We start from the raw sequence: 22,950 nt of genomic DNA on the forward strand, positions 1-22,950 counted from the left end.
GCTTAGGGAGTTGGGTATGTTTAGCTTGGAGAAAAGAAAACTGAGAGGTAACAACTTTAAATATGTGAAAGGATGTAATATTGAAGAGGGGGTAAGCTGGTGTTCTTCTGCTCTGGAGATTAAGACATGGAGCAATGGATTCAAACTTCAGCAACAAGAATCTTCCTAAACATTCGAACAACAGTGGAATATATCTCAGAGTTTGATGGAATCTCTGTCTTTGGAGGTTTTGAAACAGAGACTGATTGGCCATTTGTTAGGAGTGCTTTGGTTGTGTATTCCTGCATGGGATTGATTGCCAACAAAACTTTGTATCAGGGAAAGATGAGAAAGCCTATTAGTTATCCTTCACTGTTAGCTATGTTGGTTGATAACAACTGTTGTACAACATCTGGATAGTTGCAACTAAGGAGGGGGAATAGATGACAATACTACCATCATTACTCGGATTAATAGCTACCACCTGTATCTGTGCCCTGTTCATCCCACCAGCTCAATAGACATCTTGAGCAATCATCAATCGATTTGCCCCCAAGGAACTGGGAAGGCTTCAGTTCGACCTGCCTAGTACCTTATAGTTGGCCACCCCAACGTTAAACCCTTGATCACTGTACCCTGGCCCGTGATGGGAGTATTTTGTTATTAGTTCTTAAGCCTGTGGTTAATTGATTATTTGTATGTTTAGTGTACTTATGCTCATTGCTGTATTATGTTTTGTTGTTCTATGGTTTAAAGTTGTTTTATGGTTTCCTTGCTATGTTGGAAACTGTCCTGAGTCCCCTGAGGAGATAGGGCGGTATATAAATAAATAATAATAATAATAATTATTATTATTATTATTATTATTTGTTTTTATATGTTGCGTTATCAATTTTTATTATTATGGGTGTATTGTTGTTGTATTCGGGCATTGAATGTTTACCTTTTATGTTTGGAATCTGCCCTGAGTCCCTCCAGGGAGACAGGGCAAAATATAAATGAAGTATTATTATTATTATTGTTATTATTCAGCCTGGCCCAGTAATGCCCTGAAAAGTGGTATGTTTCAAGATGTATCTGATGAAGTGAGTTCACCAAAGCTTGTGCCTGGTTAGCATTAAAGGCAAAGCTTTCCAAATTGTATGTCACAACATGTTAGTGTGTCGGCTTTAGTGTGTAGGTGTGTTGTTTGAACATAACGAGAAACTACTAAGTCTATGTGAAATAAACAATACCACAGAAGCGTTGAAGTTTTAAAATGCTTGATGATGAAAGAGTGTCCCACAATTGCTAACAGCCTACCAGCTGGGTTGCTGTGAGTTTTCTGGGATGTATGGCCATGTTCCAGAAGTATTCTCTCCTGACATTTTGCCCACATCTATGGCAGGCATCCTAAGAGGTTGTGAGGTCTGTTGGAAACTAAGTAACTGAGGTTTATATCTCTGTGGAAGGTCCAGGGTGGGAGAAAGAACTCTTTTCTGTTTGAGGCAAATGTGAATGTTGCAATTGGCCATATTAATTAGCATTGAATACCCTTGCAGCTTCAAAGCCTGGTTGCTTCCTGCTTGGGGGAATCCTTTGTTGGGAGGTGTTAGCTGGCCCTGATTGTTTCAGGTCTGGAATTTCTGTTTTCAGAGTGTTGTTCTTTATTTACTATTCTGATTTTAGTGGGTTTAAAAAAATACTGGTTGCCAGATTTTGTTCATTTTCATGGTTTCTCTACTTTCTGTTGAAATTGCCCACATGCTTGTAGATTTCAATGGCTCCTCTGTGTAGCCTGACATGGTGGTTGTTAAAGTGGTCCCGCATTTCTGTGTTCTCAAACAATATGCTGTGTCCAGGTTGGTTCATCAAGTGCTCTGCTATGACTGACTTCTCTGGTGCTGTTAGGAATTGTGTGAGTTGGGAATCCAAAACACCTGGAGGGCCGAAGTTTGCCCATGCCTGCTCTACATGCTCTACAACAGGGGTCCCCAAACTAAGGCCCAGGGGCCGGATGCGGCCCTCCAAGGTCATTTACCTGGCCCCCGCCCTCGGTTTTATAATATAATATATTGTATATACATATAATATTGATAATAATATTATAATGTAATACAATATAACACTAATAATAATACCATATAATAATATTAATTATATATTCTATATTACATATAATATTACTAATAATATTACAGTATAGTGGTATAGTTCAATATAGTAATATATAATGCTAATATTGTGCTATGCTAATAATATAATATATTGTATGTACATATAATTTGTAAGCCACTCTGAGTCCCCTTTGGGGTGAGAAGGGTGTGATACAAATGTAGTAAATAAATGCAGTAAATAATAAATAAATAAATAAATAAATTTTAGACTTAGGCTCACCCAAAGTCTAAAATGACTTGAAGGCACACAACAACAACAACAACAACAACCCCAATTAACTTGACTATCTCATTGGCCAGAAGCAGGACCACACTTCCCATTGAAATCCTGATAAATGTATGTTGGTTAAAAGTGTTTTTATTTTTAAATATTGTATTGTTCTTTCGTTGTTCTTGTTCTTGTTGTTGTTGTTTTTGCACTACAAATAAGACATATGCAATGTGCGTCGGAATTTGTTTGTATTTTTTCAAATGATAATCCGGCCCCTCAACAGTCTGAAGGATTGTGGACCGGCCCTTGGCTTAAAAAGTTTGAGGACCCCTGCTCTACTATATACAGTAGAGTCTCGCTTATCCAACGTTCTGGTATTTTGGTGCTAAATTCGTAAATACAGTAATTACTACATAGCATTACTGCGTATTGAACTATTTTTTTCTGTCAAATTTGTATAACATGATGTTTTGGTGCTTAATTTGTAAAATCATAACTTAATTTGATGTTTAATAGGCTTTTCCTTAATCCCGCTTTATTATCCAAGATATTCGCTTATCCAACATTCGGCCGGCCCGTTTAGCTTGGATAAGTGAGACTCTACTGTACCTAACAGGTCTTCAAATGGGAACCCGAATCGATGTCTGTGTTTTCATCTTGTTGTTCCTATCTCTATGGTCCTTCTGCCCTCCGAGAAGTGGTCTCTTCTAGAGGTAAGGGAAGCTATAACCATACACTTCCGGAATTGTTTGAACATCAATCCAACAGACTGGAAAGAGGAGAGTTGTCAGAGAAGGCACGGGCAAACTTCGGCTCTCCCTCCAGGTGTTTTGGACTTCAACCTAACAGGAATTGTGGGAGTTGACGTCCAAAACACCTGGAGGGAGGGGCAAAGTTTGCCCATGCCTGGTGTAGAGGAACCCTCCCACTCTTACACGCATATGGCTGCCTCTGGAGTCTCCTGCTGTAGTCCGACTCTATCTCTTTGAGCTTGATCACACCGTGACGTCATGTGGCAGAGCGCGCTTGAATAGAAGGCTCCGCGTTTGCCTTCTCGCGGGGCATGACGGGATGAAGAGGGAAGCTTCCTTTCGCCGCGAGAATGTATCAGAGCAGCACGCAGAGGCGGCACTGGACCTTCCGCTCCGAGGAGGAGCTCACTCGACGCCGGGCCGATGCCAACCGCAAGTTCCGCTGCAAAGCGGTGTCCAATGGGAAGGTGAGGGAGGAGAACGGGGGTGGTTGCGTCCACACTGCAGAACGAATGCGGTTTGGCAGCACTTTGAACTGCCCTGGCTCATTGCGATGGAATCACGGGAGGCCTTGGACCTTCTCTGCCTCACCAAACTCCCATTCCCAGGATCCCATATCATGGAGCCAAACCACATTCATTCTACAGTGTAGAGCAGGCCTGGCCAAACTTGCCTAGTTTCCAACAGACCTCATAGACTCTGAGGATGCTTGCCATAGATGCAGGCCAAACATCAGGAGAGAATGCCTCTGGAACATGGCCATACATCCCGGAAAACTGACAGCAACCCAGTTAAAGTGGTGTCAAACTGCATTCATTCTACAGCGTAGATGTCTCCTTGGTTTACTGAAGCATATGCTACAATTCTCTCTCTCTGTTGACCATAAGGTGCTATAATATATTGATCATTTGCATACTTCCAGGATTTTAGGCCAGCCTGAGGACCACAAAAGATCTTCCAAACTTTCCAATTATCCCTTATCCAAAATTCCTGGGACCAGAAGTGTTTGGGATTTTGGATTCCTTTTGGAACATTTGCATATACATAATAAGATATCTAGGTGATGGTACCCCAGGTGTAAACATGAAATTCATTTAGCCTGAAGGTAATTTTATATACCACATTAGTTCATAATTTTGGCCATGAAACAAAGTGTATGTGCATTGAACCAGTAGAAAGTAATTGTGTCTTTATCTCAGCCACTAATAAAGATTTTGGATTTTCAAATACGGGATACTCAACTTGTAATATCAAGGCATGGTGTTGCAGAAAGCAAGTTGGATGCGCCTGGAGAAGAAAGCAGTAGGGCTTTCCCCCATGTTTATAGCGAAATCATGTCTGTCTAGTATTGTGAGATGGCATGAGGTAACAGGGACTCACTTGTGTCCTAATTAAATGATGGGACAGTTTGGGATTATATTCTGTAGCAGGCATGTACAGAATAAACACCGGAGCGAGGACTTGATTGGAATTATGTGGACTATTTACCTGTCCAATGAAAAACTGTCTCAGCTTAAAAGGTACTTTTTATCAAGTGATTTTGAGTCCACCTTCTACTGTAGAAATAATGCCTCTATCTGCCATGGTTCAATGCTGTGAAATAACACTATGTAACAAAATTTGAAAAACGTTTCTGTCCCTGGTTTGAAATTGTCATTCCTGTTTAATTGTGAGCTACTTACTTTGAAAGAAGTTGTTATACTCCTAAAACTTCATTTTTGTGGCTGCCACAAACTACAGTGTTCCCTCACTACTTCATGGTTCGTTTTTCACGCCCTCGCTGTTTTGCGGTTTTAAAATAAACACTAAAATAATAGTATAAATCATAAAATAATATTATAAATCCCTCTTTCTGCTTTCTTCCTAAGGAGAAGCCTAAGGAAGGAAGGAGAAGCTGAAGGGAGAGAAAAGGAGGCTGAAGCAGCTTTGTTTTCGCCTCACAAGGCATACACGTGCTTGAGAGGCGAGGAGGGGACAGAGACTATTTGCGAGTGAGATTGTAAACCACAAATATAGCGTCCCTACTTTGCAGATTTTCACTTTTTTCAGGTGGTCCTGGAACGTAACCCCCGTGATAAGTGAGGGAACACTGTATATTGAATTGGTTGAGACTATGAGATATTCATTGAAAAACTATAGTGAAATGTGCTACAGGATATCCCACAAAAACAAAGGTTTTGCAGATTACTAAACTTTTCCATGTTTTATGATCCTCATAAACCTAGCTGGATATAAGCTATCAGAATGGCACCATCTACATAACATAATATATAATATTGAATATTTCTGGTTTCCCATTTTAACTGGTAATTAACAGCCACCTTTTAAGAATTCTACATCATTAATGAATAAGTTTAACAAAAGTCGAACAGGGAAGATGCTTGTTTTGATGTACAGAGTCTGATAGATATCTACCATCGAGTCGAACTTAAAGGAATGTGCTATTTCAGAAATTGTGGATCATTGTCAATAGATTCATGTGACAGGATATGTCTTGTCTTTTACAAGGTTCAACAGACAGACTCATTTCTTCTTGAGCCTCATGAGGAGTTGGCAATTTGCAAATATTATGAAAAAAGATTATTGGATTTTTGCTCCGTATTCAAACCAATAATGCCAAAATCTGTGGTGGTGAGTTCCTTTTAATGAACCCTCTTGCATTGCATTAAAAGAAGTAGTATTTCAGTATGTATGTAACAGCTCTTTATTAAAAATATTCTTTTGGTGCTGAGCAAGATATACCGTATATACTCAAGTATAAGCCGACCCGAATATAAGCCGAGGCACCTAATTTTACCACAAAAAACTGGGAAAACTTATTGACTCGAGTATAAGCCGAGGGTGGAAATGCAGCAGCTACTGGTAAATTTCAAAAATAAAATTAGATACCAATAAAATTACATTAATTGAGGCATCAGTGGGTTAAATGTTTTGAATATTTACTGTATTTCAAAGAAAAACAGTAAACTAACTCTATAAGTGGAAAAGCAACAATAATTTTATAATCATCATCATCATCAACAACAACAGTTTCACTTGTACCCTGCCCTATCTATTTCCCCCTGGGGAACTCAGGCCAGTTTCCAACATAGTAACAGGCAAACATATAATGCCTACATAAACAATGCAGAGCTAGATATAGATCTATCATTATATATACTAATTTCACATGTGTATTTCCCCCTGAAACCTTTGCAAATCCTCTATGTGCATTTTCCTCCTGCAGTATTTCCAAGCCTGATTTATCAATGTTTATATCTATCTAGACATCTGTGTGTGTGTGTGTGTGTACGCGCGTGCACACATCCACATTTTCCTTCTACACTTGCAAACATGTGAAGGTAAAATTCATATAAAATTCATATATAAAATTAATGTTAACATATAGGAACAGATATACAGGTACATGGAAATCTCTAGTTTTCTATATTTACATAGGATTTGCAAAGACCTGTAAACATATGAGGGGAAAATTCATATATTAATGTATTTGTAGGGGGAACATATATATAAATATTTAGAAGCTTTGGGGCATGCATTTACCCAAGGAAGAAATGCAAGCAAGGCCCCCCTAAAAATAACTTTGTCCTCTTTTCTTCTGCCCTTTCCTACCTCTTTTCTTTCTCCCTTTTTCAAACTCTAAAAGTAGCCAGAAAAGGCTTTTTAAAACTTCCCTTCCTCTCCCAAAAAACCCACCCCAATTTTGTTTCCTTAGGAATAAAAAGAAATACACACCTTCTGTTGCTCTCTTTTCCCTCCTTCCCTCCCTTTGGACTCAAATGTTCTTGCAATAGTAGTAGTAGTAATAGTAGCAGTAGTAGTAGTAGTAGTAGTAATAATAATAATAATAATAATAATAGCAATGAATCGTGCAAATTTGCAAGAATATCTTTTTTTCTTCCCCTTCTGCCCATGCAGTCTGGCTCTCCTTTCGCTTTTGAAAACATTCGCTTCTTCTCTGTGTCTCTCTCAAAAAAATATAAGATAACCAGCGTGGGAGGAGAAGCAGAGGAGGGAGGAAAAGAAAACATACTGTGGCCTCCAGGCTCCGCTGCTGGCTTGACCTTGACCCGAATATAAGCGGGGGGAGGCTTTTTCAGCTCATAAATAGGCTGAAAAACTCTGCTTATCTTCGAGTATATACGGTATATTCCCCATTGTCTTTCTAAATATATTCCATCCCATTGAGTTATAAACATGTTGTTTTGTTGATCATACATAGAATGAGCATCTTTCATGGCTGTTTCTTAACTTCAGCCACTTAGAATTAAGGAGCAAGGATCTTTGTCCTGTGGCAGATGGCTGGTTGACTTACAGCTGTTTTGTCTTCTGAGTATTTCCTTTACCATCCTTCTGCACAGCAAAATGTCAGGGAGAATGTGACTGAGTTCTGTTGAGGAGGCTTCACCTTTGAGTCAAAATATCCTAAAAGCATCACGTCCTGCCTGATCTTTGAAACTAAGCAATATCAGCTCAGGTTAGTGTTTGGGCAGGAGACCACCAATGAACCAGATGCTGTAAGATGTATTTCAGAGGAAGTAAGTGGCAGAACCTCTACCAAGTAATTATTCTCTAATAAAACATGATTAAATTTATAGGTTTGCCAGAAATACACACATGAATTCAATGGGGATACACACATGAATTCCATGAGGATAACTGATTGAAGAATTCCCTACATACCTAGCCAGATGTGGCTATTTCTCAAAGATGCCAGTGGCATTTTTGAGAAATTATGAAGCATAAGCAGCAGTGGCAAATAATGCCTAACCCATGCCTGCCCTACAGATGTTTAGCTCTTTCAAACCCCATGCCAATAGGAGCAAGGAAGGGGGTGCTATAACTGCAGGGCATGAATTAGTTCTTTTACCAATGAATTCGGTTGTCCTCCACCCCAAGTTTCTGCAGTAATTTTGGACTAGTATTGAAAGTAATCTTTTTCACTGCTAGGTGAAAAGGAGAGGAGGTTATATGAAATATTCAAGCCTCTTTGTAGGATTGTGTTTGCTACCATGTTTTTGTTCTAGAAGCCTAGAGAGTGTGTGTGGAGATGATAGCAAAATTAGAGAAAATGACTTGTCATCCAGTTGAGTCTTCCCCCCCCCCCCCCCCGAAGAGAGTGCTTTTAAGTCAGAAAAAGAGTCAGAATACAAACACAAATATGTTGCCTACATGGGAAATTGTAGAGACTGTTTTCCCTAAGGTAGATGAACAGGTCAGGTTAGTTAATTACCCAGATATTTCCTTCCTCTACGGCTGACCATTTAATGCAGTTTCAAACTGGTCTTGAAGAAATGGCTTTGCTGTGCAGATAATATAGAGGAAATCTATAGTAATTAACCAGTTTGTGGCCTGGATACTGGTACAAATCACCGAGCAATGATGCACATTTAGGACTTCCTTTTTGCACATTTTGTTGCTATTTATTGTCGAGCTGCTATAATTTGAAGCTAGCTTCGAATTGCGATAAGTGGTCAGTGTAGATGAGGCCTAGGAAATGCTTGTGCTTTCCCCTCCTCTCTTGCAGTGATTTCCCTTTTGGCTCTGTTAAACTTTCACTTGCTTCTGAATAAACATACATAAGATTGACTTGTGCATTTCTGCTTCATTGAATTAATGTGGACCTATCCTGCATTTCCTTTATACAGTCTGTATAGGTGCTATTCTCTGCTATCTTGTAAATGAATTATTTGGTTTCATTTTCATTTCAGGGATCAGCCTGCATGTACTTCAAACGTTTTTACCTCAATAACTCTGTGATGGAGTATCACCCGCGTATAATAATGTGAGTAAATGATACACTTTGTGTGTTAGTTGAAAGTTTTATTAGTAGCCTGTCAGATGTAAGTGCTAATGATACTGAAGATGCAGAGTTGATCTTTATATGAGAGGATATCAGATTTTTCAAACATGGTCTTATAAGATCATGCAGTCTTCCAGATGATGTTCGACTGCAACTCCCAACAACCATGGCCAGAAAGGCCAGTTCTGAGCAATGCTGGAAGTTGCAGTCCAGCAACATTTGGAGACCTGCATGATTCCCATTCCTAGGTTAGGATTTTAAAGTTAGAATGCTTCATATACGATGTGTAATTATATTCCTTGTAATGAGATGTGTTTGCTGTTTGTTTTAAAGGTTGACGTGTGCATTCTTGGCATGTAAAGTAGATGAATTCAATGTGTCTAGTGCACAGTTTGTTAGTAACCTTCGTGAAAGCCCAGTGGGACAGGAAAAGGCTCTTGAACAGATCTTAGAATATGAATTGCTACTTATTCAGGAACTCAACTTCCATCTCATAGTACACAACCCATATAGACCATTTGAAGGCTTCTTGATTGATCTGAAGGTAACAATTTTTGATTTCTGAAGTGAATTCATCTTAAATTGCATGAGCTGTTGCATATTGAACTTGAACCGTATAAAGAACGATGGCAATATATTGCTTATAGTAGTGGAGACAAAATGTCCTGACTGCTTGTTTCTGGGAAAAATTGGTAGGAGCATTATACCAATTCTGCAAGTGATTTTTTTTTGCCATTGGGTCAGGTAGTTGACTACTTTGTATTGAGTAGGGTTTGTTTGGTTTGTTCCAACACAGCTCTTCTTATGATACCTACTACTTATCAGCTTGACAATTAAGATATAATGTTCAGTGAAATTTTCCGAGTAAAAGTATTTTTGTATGCTATGATACTTAAGCTTTTACTGTTTGTCCATTCATTGAGGCCATATTTAGTACCTAAAACTTGTCTTGGTTTGGGTGTCTTTCAAAAATTGTCCCTCCAGTTACATTTTCAATATATAGAAAAAAGTATACAGTATTTAATATGCAGCAGATACCAGAAGTACATTTCAGTGACAAAATGACAGCTGATGAATTAGTGTGTCGACAGCTTAGTACAGGATTGGCTTTATTCCCTTCTTGGTGGACAGGAGGTTTGCTTAGCTGTTTTGATCATCCTGGACAATTAGTCATTCATGCAGACCAGCTTGCTTCATGAACGTGTTTTTCTAGCAACATCCCAAAGAACAAGAATGAAGCATGGGTTATGTGTGGCATTGGAAGGAAATACTGTATTGCTCACATCCATAGAATCATAGAATCATAGAATAGTAGAGTTGGAAGAGACCTCATGGGCCATCTAGTCCAACCCCCCGCTAAGAAGCAGGAAATCGCATTCAAAGCACCCCCGACTGATGGCCATCCAGCCTCTGCTTAAAAGCTTCCAAAGAAGGAGCCTCCACCACAATCCGGGGGAGAGAGTTCCACTGCCGAACAGCCCTCACAGTGAGGAAGTTCTTCCTGATGTTCAGGTGGAATCTCCTTTCCTGTAGTTTGAGTAACTTCTGTAACCCCAAAGCCTCTCTGTGATATTCAAAGCTGGAGTGGGCAACTATAGAGGACATTTTTCACTGTAGCATCCCACCCTGATGGGTCACATTGCAATGCCTCACACAATTGTTTCATTTTTGGTCAATTTTCAATTATTTTTTATGGGGGAAGGATTAAGATTTTGTAAGGATGCCAGGGAGCTATGGGGGCAAAGCTACCACATTTGGGTTGTGTGTGTGTGTTTGGGACAAAAAATAATCCATAATTAATGTTATTGTGGAAAGTTTCAGGGCCTCAGGTTAGAGCTCAAAATCAGGGCTTTGGGGTCATATGTAGCCCAAAGTGTGCATTCATTGTACACCAGTGCTAAGTTTTGTGTGTGGTAAAAGTTCTGGCAAAAACATTAACTGCAGATTTGAAGGACTGGAAAAAGCTGCCTGTCTGTTTTTGCCATGGCCAACCTTTTTGTAAAAGAGCTGCAGCTTCTTGTGGGAATGTAGAAGACTGTGTAGTTTGACCCTGAATTTAGGATAAATTTTACAGTTTTGCTGGCTTGTTGAAAGTTTTGGTGCTATGGATTCCTTTGATATTGTGAGTTAGAGGACTTAGTAGGGAAATCTCCTTTTTAAGATTCCCTTTGAGCCTTCTTCCTGAAAACAAAAAGGCCCATTAACATTTTGGCCGGCACTTTTTTTGAAAAAACAATATTCACTTGAAATTTGTCTTGCATGTGAAAATGAGGTGCTGTGATGTAACATGTGAATGCTTATTTTTCTAGACACGTTATTCATTGCTTGAGAATCCTGAGACATTGAGGAAGGCGGCAGATGACTTTCTTAATCGAGCAGCTTTGACAGATGCTTGCCTCCTATATACACCTTCTCAGATAGCTCTTACTGCCATCTTGTCAAGTGCTTCTAGGGCAGGAATTAATATGGAAAGGTAAATAATCTTTGAACATTTAAGATCCAACAATGAAATGAATGAGTCATTTTGTACATTTATGTAAGAGTTTGCCTGTATTTTTTATTATTCAGAAATAAACCACATAAATTGATACCTGAATGAACTGCCTAAAAAGCTGTTTATTGTGGAGGATAACAATGTTTGTGGCTACTCCCCATGATGGCTATGTATCTCCATTATCAGAGAGTAGATACAGATAGTATCTGTAGGATAACCTGACGGGGCGGATACTATTTGCTCTCCTGACTGATTTGTGGACTCTCCATTTAGATCCGATTGGTGTCTATAGGAACATAATGTGTACCTGTCTCTTGCTTTGATCCAGTACTGTTTTTAAATCATATATGACACTACTACCTGGAAAAGAATAATTGCATTGATAACACTATGTAATAAAATTTGAAAAAAAAATCTGTTCTTGGTTTGAAAGTGTTATTTCCTGTTTAATTGTGTGGTACTTGCTTTGAAAGGAGTTATTCCAGAAATTTCATTTTTGTGGCTGAGGGTAGTACTTCAGTAATTTTCCTTAATGAAAATATCCAATTTTTAACCTTTCAATGTGCAGATCACAAAAAAAGTTTTTGAAAATTAATAAACCTTTTCCATGTTTTATGATAGAACCAATTAGGGAATGACATTTATAACCCAAGAACAAAAATTGTGTTACATGGTGCAATCAAAATTGTGATTTTTTGAAAGTACACTCTTCTATTTTATTCTGCCATATTTCAGATATTGTTAGTAAAATAATTATTCTCTTGTATCTTTGATTTTTATTTTATTTTATACTTTCAAAATCAGAATATTTGTATGTTACTAATTGTGAAGATTGCTATTATTTTGCTTTGGGGATTCTATAGTTGATTGCTTGGAGGTGTCATTCTTTTGGAAATGAAAGAAATTACTGTAGAGTCTGAACTAGATTTAGTTTAATTGTAACATGTTTCTTTACTACTTGTTAGAAAGGGAAAGGGAATGAGAGTTTAAATATTATTCAGAAACTGTTATATCACCTAACATGAAACATTCGCTAAATGTAACTCTCTTTACAGGGTGTATGCTAATTTAAATGTACTTCATAGCTATTGTTTGCTTCTCTGTGCATCCAAACAGTGATGTTGGGATCTAATTTTCACAATCTTTTGACAGTTACTTGTCAGAAAGCCTAATGCTGAAAGAGAACAAAGCTTCCTTCACCCAATTGCTGGATGGAATGAAATGTAAGTAAAGATGTTAAGAATGAGGCAATATGTATAGATTTATGCTATGTATTTTTGAAGGAAAGAGGTTTTGCAAAAGACTTGATAGCCATTTGAAAGATAATCGAGGCTTTTGTCTGTTCGTTTGTTTGTGGATGATCACTAAAACATATGTTGCAACTAACTTGTACCCAGCTGATGATAAAAGGATTCTTAGTGGGTGTCATTTGTGTCTCCTACACCCCTGTGTCAGGGGCATGAAATGACAAGAGAAAAAAAGACATCTAAGTGCAATTATATTCACTTCATAGTAAAGTGGTTTTAAGCCTGATAAATATCAATTGCTATACTGCTAAGACATTTTATTGTCTGTTTCCAGTTAGTGGAAACTACAGAAATGATTGGGAGAAAGTAGCAAGTTTATCTCTTTCAACTAAACAACATTCGCTTAGTAACCCTAAGATAATTCCCTTCAGTGGCAGTCATCAGGAAAAAGCAGATGCAGAATGGTAGAGTAGTGTTCCCTTCCCAATGTTTTGGGGTTGCATCTTGTAACAGTCATAGTCCAAAAGAATAAGAACCCTTGAAGTCTGAAGTTGTTTCATCAGACAAAACTGAAACAGGAAACATTACTGCAAAAACTAATGGGTTAGTGTTATCTTAATTATCTTATTTCTTAGACCAGGGCTGGCCTTGAACAGTTCTTGTGAAAAAGAAGGTTAGAGGCAAAATGTCAGGAGTGCAGTGATCTCTTTTCTTGGGAAGAGAGTTAAGATGTTTTTATTCTGGCAGGCATTTGGGACAACCAAGCATTTTAAAAATTCAGTTTCATGCTGTTAAATTATTTTGCTGTTGTCTTGCATTTTAGTCTTTTTGTGTTGTGCCTTTATTATGTGGCAAAAGTGCCATAAACCACTCCGAGGATTTAATTGAAGCTTGTGGTTGGTTAAATCTTTGAAAAATAAAGTATTAAGATAATATTGGAACAAACCTTTAAAAAAAGATTACTGTGGATCTTTAATTTCATTTCCCAGATAACAATTTTGTCCTTGAACTATATTGTTAGCATAGGAGCCAAAGCTCAAATCACAACTAAATCAAAAATCTACTTTGCTAAAAAAATCAATTCTATCACTTCCATTTCAAGTTATTGTAGATGTTGATTTTCATTTTTGCCGTTGTCCCCGATCAATATTGCTAGTGTTTTTATTCTGTGTATTATCATTCACAAAAGGCTCTTTAGTGAAGATTTCCATTGTCATAATGAGAAGGAAGCTATTTCTACTGAACTGCTACACCACGTGTGTCAAACTTAAGGACTGCGGACCAAATCAGGCCCTCCATGTCAATTGATAACACTTGGGGATCCAAATTGAGTTTTAAAAAAAAGAGCACCGATTACTAAATGGTCCCCCAAATACTGGCGTACAGCTCCTGTATTCCTCGTCATTGGACATCATGACTAAAGTTGATTGGAGTGTGATACAGCAATACCTGAAAGGCTGCAGCTTATTCTATTTAGTCAGGATAGTAGGGTTTGAATTTTGTACAAGGCTTGTGGATATAATGCCTGACTTCAAAATGTCCTTTAACCTCAACCTCAGAGCAGTCAGTGCTGTTGGATTGCACTTCCCATTATCCCCAGTCAGCATGTTGGATAATCGAAAGCGATGGGAGTTGATTGATACCTGGGGATCCAAATTAGGTAAAAACTAAAGAGCACTGATTGCTATGTGATAGATATATACACATGGCCCTCTGTATTCACAGATTCTCTGTTCATGGATTCAGTGGCTCTTTGGAGGCTGATGTGGCTCTTCATAAAAATGGGTTTAGCACCTCTGTGCTATACAAACCAGTCTCTGTATATTTCCACAGTGTGCCAGGGACTGGTACCATATTTGTGCTTCCCAAAAAACCTGTCAGGAACCAACATCCAGTGGCACTGGTTGTGTGGTCACAACTTTGAATAGCATAGTTTTTGATTGAGGCCTCATTGTGAAGCAAGAGAAGTTTTTAAATAAAGACTAAAACAAAACTTGGGAGGCTCTCTAGAGCACCATAGGGACACAAAAGAGTGATCCACCCTTCCTCTCCTTCACCCTTAAAGGTATTGGAGCCTGGAACCCATGGTCTTGGGCACACAGAAATGTCAAAACAGATGTACTCAGTTGTTCAGTAGACTTGTGCTTAGTAGACTGTCCTTGATACTTCTTTTATGCTTTCATCAAAGACAACACAGACTTCAGTTGATTTATATTCTGAAGGCTTGATATGCAAAATGTGCCTGTGCCTCTGACAGTTTTCCTGGGACAGTATTGCTAACTCTGCATTATCTATTAGCCTCAAGGAAATCTAAAAAAACCCCTCATAATGTGAACAACTAGTTCAGTATAGTTCTTCACTTCGTACTTACACTGTGTCTTGACATTATTTAGAGTAAATCCTCTGAAGTAAGATGACAGCTGAGAGTCTTACAAATGTAATCTTAGGGTGAAGGATGTTACATGGCAAATTTTAAGCCAAGACTTTGTCTTTGGAACTATTTGAACAAAGTTAGAGCAGTACTAAGTTGATTAATGCTTGTCTGACAAGAGGGCTTGCTTTTAATTTGATAGAAAACCCATTAAGTGTTCATATAGTGCTGTGACCTTTTTGAGATCTGAGATATGTAAGCTTTGTTCCTCTTTTTAAAGACAATTTTGCACATGTAAACAAGGTCCTTCATTCACTTCCTAGAAGGCTTTCTTTGCTCAGCCTTTTGTCCTACTCTCTACTTTATGTGTGCATTGTAGATAAGAATGTCTTGCTAAAAGGAAACAGTTAAGAGAGGTACTCTTCTCAACTAGGAATATTGTGTAGGGAGGATTACAGATGGCCCAATATAATGTAGCCTTCTCCATCATGATGTCCTCAATATAAATTGAATAACACATCGGGTGCCAGAGCTAAGAGGGAGCCATGAAGAGAGTTCCATCTTGTCTCTTTACATCAGCTGGAGGCCACTCCCAACAATAACATGCTATGCTAGAGATTATATATATATATATATATATATATATATATACACACACACACACACACACACACACACACACACACACACACACACACACACACTAATATATAATAATTATAACATTGTATATGCATATAATATTTATATTATATTACAATATGATATAATACAAATAATACAATATAATAATATTAATTATATATTATATTTTACATGTAATATTACTAATAATATTACAATATATTGATATAGTACAATATAGTAATTCATTGCCAGTATTGTACTAATAATATAATATTGTATGTAAATTTAATTTGTAAGCCGCTCTGAGTCCCCTTCGGGGTGAGAAGGGCAGCATATAAATATAGCAAATAAATAATAAATAAATCAGGGTTCCTGATCACTACTGCTACATGCTGTGGTTTTCGGGAGTTGAGGTCCCAAACATTTGAAGGGCACAGTAGCTTGGGGAAGACTGATACCATTCAACGAAAGCAGCTTCATTTACAGCGTTACAGTTCTTTGATCTAGAACACAGTTTTCCTGGCATACACTTTGCCTTCTACTGTACTATGGACGAGATTTATGTAATTGGGTGAGTTGGTTCCTGAGAAATACAGTGATATAACTAATCGATAGGTCTTGTGTATGAAGGGCTGGGCCCGGTTCTGTTTTAACATCTTTATTAATGACTTAGACGAAGGGTTAGAAGGCACGATCATCAAGTTTGCAGATGACACCAAACTGGGAGGAATAGCCAACACTCCAGAAGAAAGGAGCAGAATTCAAAACGATCTTAACAGACTAAGAGGTGGGCCGAAACTAACAAATGAAGTTCAACAGGGACAAATGCAAAATACTTCACTTCGGCAGAAAAAATGGAATGCAAAGATACAGAATGGGGGACGCCTGGCTAGACAGCAGTACATGTGAAAAAGATCTTGGAGTCCTTGTGGACAACAAGTTAAACATGAGCCAGCAATGTGATGCAGCTGCTAAGAAAGCCAACGGGATTTTGGCCTGCATCAATAGGGGTATAGCGTTTAGATCCAGGGAAGTCATGCTCCCCCTCTACTCTGCCTTGGTCAGGCCACACCTGGAATACTGTGTCCAATACTGGGCACCGCAGTTGAAGGGAGATGTTGACAAGCTGGAAAGCGTCCAGAGGAGGGCAACTAAAACGATCAAAGGTCTGGAGAACTGGGCATGTTTAGCCTGTAGACGAGAAGGATAAGAGGAGACATGATAGCCATATACAAATATGTGAGGGGAAGTCACAGGGAGGAGGGAGCAAGCTTATTTTCTGCTGCCCTGCAGACTAGGTCACGGAACAATGGCTTCAAACTACAGGAGAGGAGATTCCACCTGAACATCGGGAAGAACTTCCTCACTGTGAGGGCTGTGGAACTCTCTGCCCCGGACTGTGGTGGAGGCTCCTTCCTTGGAGGCTTTTAAGCAGAGGCTGGATGGCCATCTGTCAGGGGTGCTTTGAATGCGATTTCCTGCTTCTTGGCAGGGGGTTGGACTAGATGGCCCATGAGGTCTCTTCCAACTCTACTATTCTATGATTCTAGGTAGGAGTGGAATCAGGAGACTGTAAAGGAGAATACCGAATAGTTCTCTTGGGAATACTTTAATGTGTCTGATAATGAACTCAGTTCACAATATTTTTAGTTGTTATTTTGATCATGTTTTGTTACTTCTGTGTAGGCATGAAACATCTGGTAAAAAAATATGAGCTACCACATCCAGAAAAAATTCCTGCTCTAAAACAGAAGCTAGAGAAATGTCATAGTCCAGAACTTGCCCTTAATACAAATACGTAAGTAGCAATGTAAAATTACATGCCAAATTCCTCATTCTTCATGGGTATTACTTTAAGCATACTGTAATATTTTTAATAGAGTTGCTCTTTTTAAATCTATCAATTGTTTTAATTGTATTGCAAGATGCCTTGAGTCTCATACGGGAGAAAACAACATGAAATGCATAAATAAGTATTTTTCTTTTTCAAAGCTTAATTAACTTAATCTATGCACAACATACCTTTAAAAGACCAATAGATTTCGGAGTTGGCAGGCCTATCTTATTTTTTTAAGACGCTACAAGATTATTTAGTAAAAATTTAGCAAAAAATACTGGCCAGAATCCTATTTGGCCTGATATATTACATATCATTGCGAATACCCAATTATATATCAAAGGCACTAAGAAACCCATTTACTGAATTGCAAAGATATGTAACAGGAGTGCACGGTACACATTGGTGCTTAGTGACACCAATGTGATACGCATTGATCTTTTTGTGCATCAGTCTGTGATACATCAGACACTAGTGCATATTGGTTACTTTGCCGGCTCTGCTACATCATAACACCAGCACTCTGCTGTATATAAACCTTACACAAGTCTGCATTTCTAATTCCCGCAAATGTAAGTCCATTCCATTTACGAATATGCAGCACCTGGACAGGATTCTGAACAGCCTTCATTAACAGCTGCTTTAAAAAGCTTGTAGTGTTGCCTTTTTATATTGTAAATACACATAAAATGACAGTGAATCTTTGTTGGGTGATTGGGTTTGTTCTAGTTCCTTTAATATAAAATGTAACTGATGAAAGAAATGGGGTTCTTGAGCAAGAACATCCTTTCTAACTTTGTATTTTGTCACTTTCATTAGAAAGAAGAGGAAAGGCTATGAAGACGATGAATACGTTGCAAAGAAATCTAAAATGGAGGAGGTTGGTAGATTTCTATACATTTTTAAAATTGAAAAATATCTCACCTAATTAAAGAAATCGTAGTTGACAAATTGATGGCCTATTTTATCAGATCTGCATAAATTTACATCTAGAATACTTCTCAAGCAAACAGCATATTCTTTTCTTTTAGATGATGCTTGGTGTGTCACAGCAGGCAGCGTCTTGGAAGTTGCCTTTCTTACTTTTCTTGTTGGTAGTGGAAATGCCAATTAATTGGAGACATCTTCTGAGACAATCAAAATATTTTCCTGGAAATGTGTCTTTTAATAAATCCTAAGACAGAGAGGTTGGATTTCTTTGTTTCACAAGCTTATGCACGCTTTTAAAATAATCAGATCAAACTTTCTGTATAGGCAGCAAATTAAGGTTTAGCATGACTTGTGGAAGTTACTGCTTGAGTTACTTAAAAATACTCATTTTATGTACTGAAAGAAATTATCTCTTGCTTTTTTCCTCCCAAAAAGGAATTGCTCCAAACAGTTTAGAAATGCACATACATAACTAGAAGATATTTAACAAGGCAAAAGCAGCAACAAAAACACAAAGAACTAACGCTAACTAATCAAACAATAACAGGTGTTTTTAAAATAGGATTTGACTACTTTTAAATCTCCTAAATGTATACATCATCAGCTCATATTTTTCTCTACTTCTTTCTCTTTTTAGCATAAACATTTTCATATTTCTGTCCTTCTTCAAAGCCTTTGCAATAGAAATACTTTCTTTTTTGGCATATTTACAAGGGGTAAAAGTAGAAGCTGATCTTTAAAAATAATAATTTACAGTTTAAATCCTATGAAATATATAATTGCACTCCTGCACTGCTTAAGAGTCCTATCACCAACATTTAGGTTATGGATGGTATATGCCAAAAGCTGTAAAATGTTGAAATACCTGGGCAAAGCAAACCACACTCTTAGCATCTCTATGAGATGTTAATATATCCACATCAAATCTCTGAGAGATAAGAGTATTTCTTGCACTATACCTAGGTACTTAACTTATGCTAAATGGTATGCTCCATGTCAGCTTGAAGCAGTTCTTTGTGCTCTCAAATGTACATCTTTCCAGTTCAACCTCAAACTCATCTCCTTTTAAATGGAAAAAGTTTGCAATAGAACTTGAAACTTTAAATGTGAGGGCAGCTAATGAAGTTTCACTTTACTACAACATTTTCTGCTTCAGATGACTATCATTTCCATCTGTGATTTTGGCTCAGTGAGATATTTCTACACAACCAAATTACTTATTCACCCAGGTCCAGAACTGTTACTTATTCTGGGGAATCAGCTTGCTTAACACTTGGCCTCAGTAATTTTCATTATAGAGTTCCGGCTAACCGACTTCCGGTTATCTGACCTACTGTATTATCCGACGTGTCAGACCGGCCCTTTGGAGGCACCCTGTGCGCGCTGCTAGGCAACAACGCGCACGAGGCGCTTCCCTAAACCGGCTTGCCGGGAGGGATAATAGGGCCTCCCTATTATCTGTCAATTCTGCTTATCCAACATTTGGCCCACCAGTTTATGTCGAATAACCGGAACTCTGCTGTATAACTATTTTAAGCTTTATGCCCAAGGCACTGCACAAGTGCCATTTGTAAGCCGCCTTGAGTCCCCCTCGGGGTAGAGAAAGGCAGGATATAAATATGGCAAATAAAAAAGCTTTGTATGATGTACACTGTCTCAGCTGTATTTGTTTTAACTTTTGTAAGATGCCTTGAGTTCCAGATTGGGAAAGGGACAGGATATTATTAAAATTGTTGATGATGTCCTCTTTGATAAAGAACACATCGTATTGCCGAAGACTTACAGGGCCAGAATCACTATATTTCCAATGCTCTTCCCCTTCATGTAATCTACATACTGGGATATTTCTGTTGTCTCTGAAATCCATACATTCTTGCTGTCTCATTTTGGATCATAACCTTCTGGTGTTAGCTTAGTCACAGCTATGAATTGTTTATCTCTGGACTTTTTCAACTAGAACAGCAATCTTTGTATTATATATGCACAACCTAATTCTACCATATCCTAAGTGGAGCTACTGGAATCCTTTCCATCCTTCCAGGATAATTCAAACTGAACTGAAACCAGAATGATAGATTTGGTGCCTGTGTGGTTTCTTTTACAACAAAAGATTAAATTTTTGTTTCTCTTTTTAGGATGAATGGACAGATGATGACTTGATTGACTGACTATCCACAGAGACATAATCCTGAATATTTAACATATTCTGAATTCATGGGAAAAGCACAGCTCTCTCCATGCAGAGAAATGAAATACCACTAATATAATAAAATTGTTTTACAAACTGACTGGAATACTTCAATGAACTTAACTACAATTTCTACAAGGAGCATCACTACTGTTTAAATTCCAAGACTTCACATTTTGGTTTTAATGGGGAATAATTTCATTTCTTACAGTAACCACATAAAGCTTATTGTTAAGAGTGCCAACTGGAAAGGCTGGCAAAGCAGTGTTATATTGTCTAGACCAGGACTTCTTTAAACCCCTTTCTGTCCGACAAATCTTTACACAACCACGGATATATAGGTAATATAAAGTAGGTATAAAAATCAATCATTTACTGATAACAAATCAGCACTTGTAAGGCTTGATAAAGAGGCTGATTTTCTTTTTTATGAAGTTCAGCTGAAGCATTTTCTACAGTCTACTAAACACTACACATTGCTAACATTTTTGTAATTAGATGGCATTCAAAAATCTTTCTGTTGCCAAATTTTCACCGACTCCACAAACTGAGCTAAGGGGACCCCATCTGGAGTCAAGACTCACAATTTAAGAAGCAGTGGTCTGGACCAACACTTTTTTGCAAATTTTTTATGAATGCAGCAGAGGCTGCAGTAAATCCTAATGTATGTAGATTACCTAATTAATGCCCAAGATGAAAGGGAACATCAGAGCTAGAAAATGATAAATTTCCTACCTAAAATAGCAAGTGGGAAAAGGAGGAACAATGGCCTTGAATTTCCCATGATATAATTCCTGATCATTACACCAATCTGAGTTTGAAAAAGGATTTTTGTTGCTGTTGTGAATGCTCCAACTCTGCTAATACTCAGCGTCACCAAGGGCCAGGCTAAATAACTGCTGAACAGAGCCAAGAATGAAAGGATTTGTTGTCGAAGGCTTTCATGGCCGGGATCACAGGGTTGTTGTATGTCTTTCGGGCTGTGTGGCCATGTTCCAGAAGTATTCTCTCCTGACGTTTCGCCCACATCTATGGCAGGCATCCTCAGAGGTTGTGAGGTATGGATGAAAGGATTGATTTCCCTTCTCACCTTCGTAATACATTCCTTTTGCCTTGTCTTGCACAAGAGGACTGAACCTTTCATTTGGGGTCCAGACTGCCATGGGTAAAGAAATACGCTTCTCAACAGTCACAGAACTCAAATGAAAAGTGCCTTGGCTAGGAGGTGGACAGAAAACAGGTAAGTGCCTGTTTGAGATACATCAGCTACTGCCCCCCACGGACAATGGTCAGATCACAAGCAGAGTCTGAAATTATTTGGCTTTCCATCTTTCCATTCCTGCTATCTATGATATATGTGAGGTGTAGTGAAATTTTCAGCTGACACACACTTTCAAGTTTGCCATCTAACCAACTGGTTCAAAATTCTATTTCATTTATAATCATAGCCAGTAAATTGAACTTTTAACCTGGTTAGATGCTCCTGCAAGTTGGGGTGGAATTCCCCTTCTTAAATAAGCCCCATGAATTTAGAAGGGGCACTAAAGGGAGAACTCTTTCAGATCTTTGCTTCTAGAAGAGATCTGAGATGGTGATAAATGTTCTAGTATGGAAATAACTGCATATATGCTGCTTCCTTTGCTGCAGAAGGAGGGGTTGCTTAGGACTAACTGCCACTAATCTTGCAGGAACCATCAAAGTAAGGCTTATTTTTTAATTTTCTGTCCACCACTACACTTTATTGTGTCTTTTACTGGTTTAGGGACATAGGCAACAAAAGTGTTGATGCTACCACCTGACAATTTTCCCCAGCCCGGCTAAATGTGAACTGTGGAACGTATTTGAAAGCTCTATCCTTATCTCCTTTATCCAAATGCTGTACTTTTATTATATATTCAGTTAAAAGACTGATGTTGCTTGCAGTATTTTGGGTAAGACGGTATTTTTCCCAAATAAAGATAACATCACATTTGCAGCTAAGAAAAAGCAAGACTATCCAGTCCCCAAATGCTGTCAACAGAACATTTCCTGGTTACAGTATACTGCAGACCTAGTTAGTTGCTTTTTTGCCTTGTTGCAAACCTTGGCCTCTAGTGGATGTTCCCAGAGCATTTCAGTGGTAAAGCAGTTTAGAACTTATTGGTGAAAGAATTAAAACATAATTACAGTGATTAGAATAGTGACTCAATTTGAACAGGGTTTCTGTTGACAGGAGCTTTGTAACTACATACGGCCAACATTCTCTTTAGATCTTTGTGCTCAAGAGTAGAAATGTTTAGCTTATTTCTTGGTACTACAAACACATGTCAGACAGAGTTTAATGTACTACTGATATACGCATTCCCATACATATAT

The 22,950-nt window shown here is 38.2% G+C and overlaps 1 protein-coding gene across 1 annotated transcript; it reads left to right on the plus strand.

The window, feature by feature from the left end:
* The first annotated feature begins 3,339 nt into the window (after positions 1-3,339).
* ccnh (cyclin H) lies at positions 3,340-20,695 on the plus strand. Its single transcript, XM_062972272.1, has 9 exons — positions 3,340-3,565; positions 5,607-5,729; positions 8,810-8,883; positions 9,235-9,445; positions 11,211-11,374; positions 12,548-12,618; positions 17,327-17,438; positions 18,297-18,357; positions 20,543-20,695. Exons 1-9 carry the CDS (start codon positions 3,449-3,451, stop codon positions 20,573-20,575), a joined length of 966 nt encoding a protein of 321 aa, XP_062828342.1. The 5' UTR covers positions 3,340-3,448; the 3' UTR covers positions 20,576-20,695.
* The last annotated feature ends 2,255 nt before the right edge of the window (positions 20,696-22,950 follow it).

This window comes from Anolis carolinensis, chromosome 2 (genome assembly GCF_035594765.1).
Source record: "Anolis carolinensis isolate JA03-04 chromosome 2, rAnoCar3.1.pri, whole genome shotgun sequence".
Classification (NCBI taxonomy): domain Eukaryota; kingdom Metazoa; phylum Chordata; class Lepidosauria; order Squamata; family Dactyloidae; genus Anolis; species Anolis carolinensis.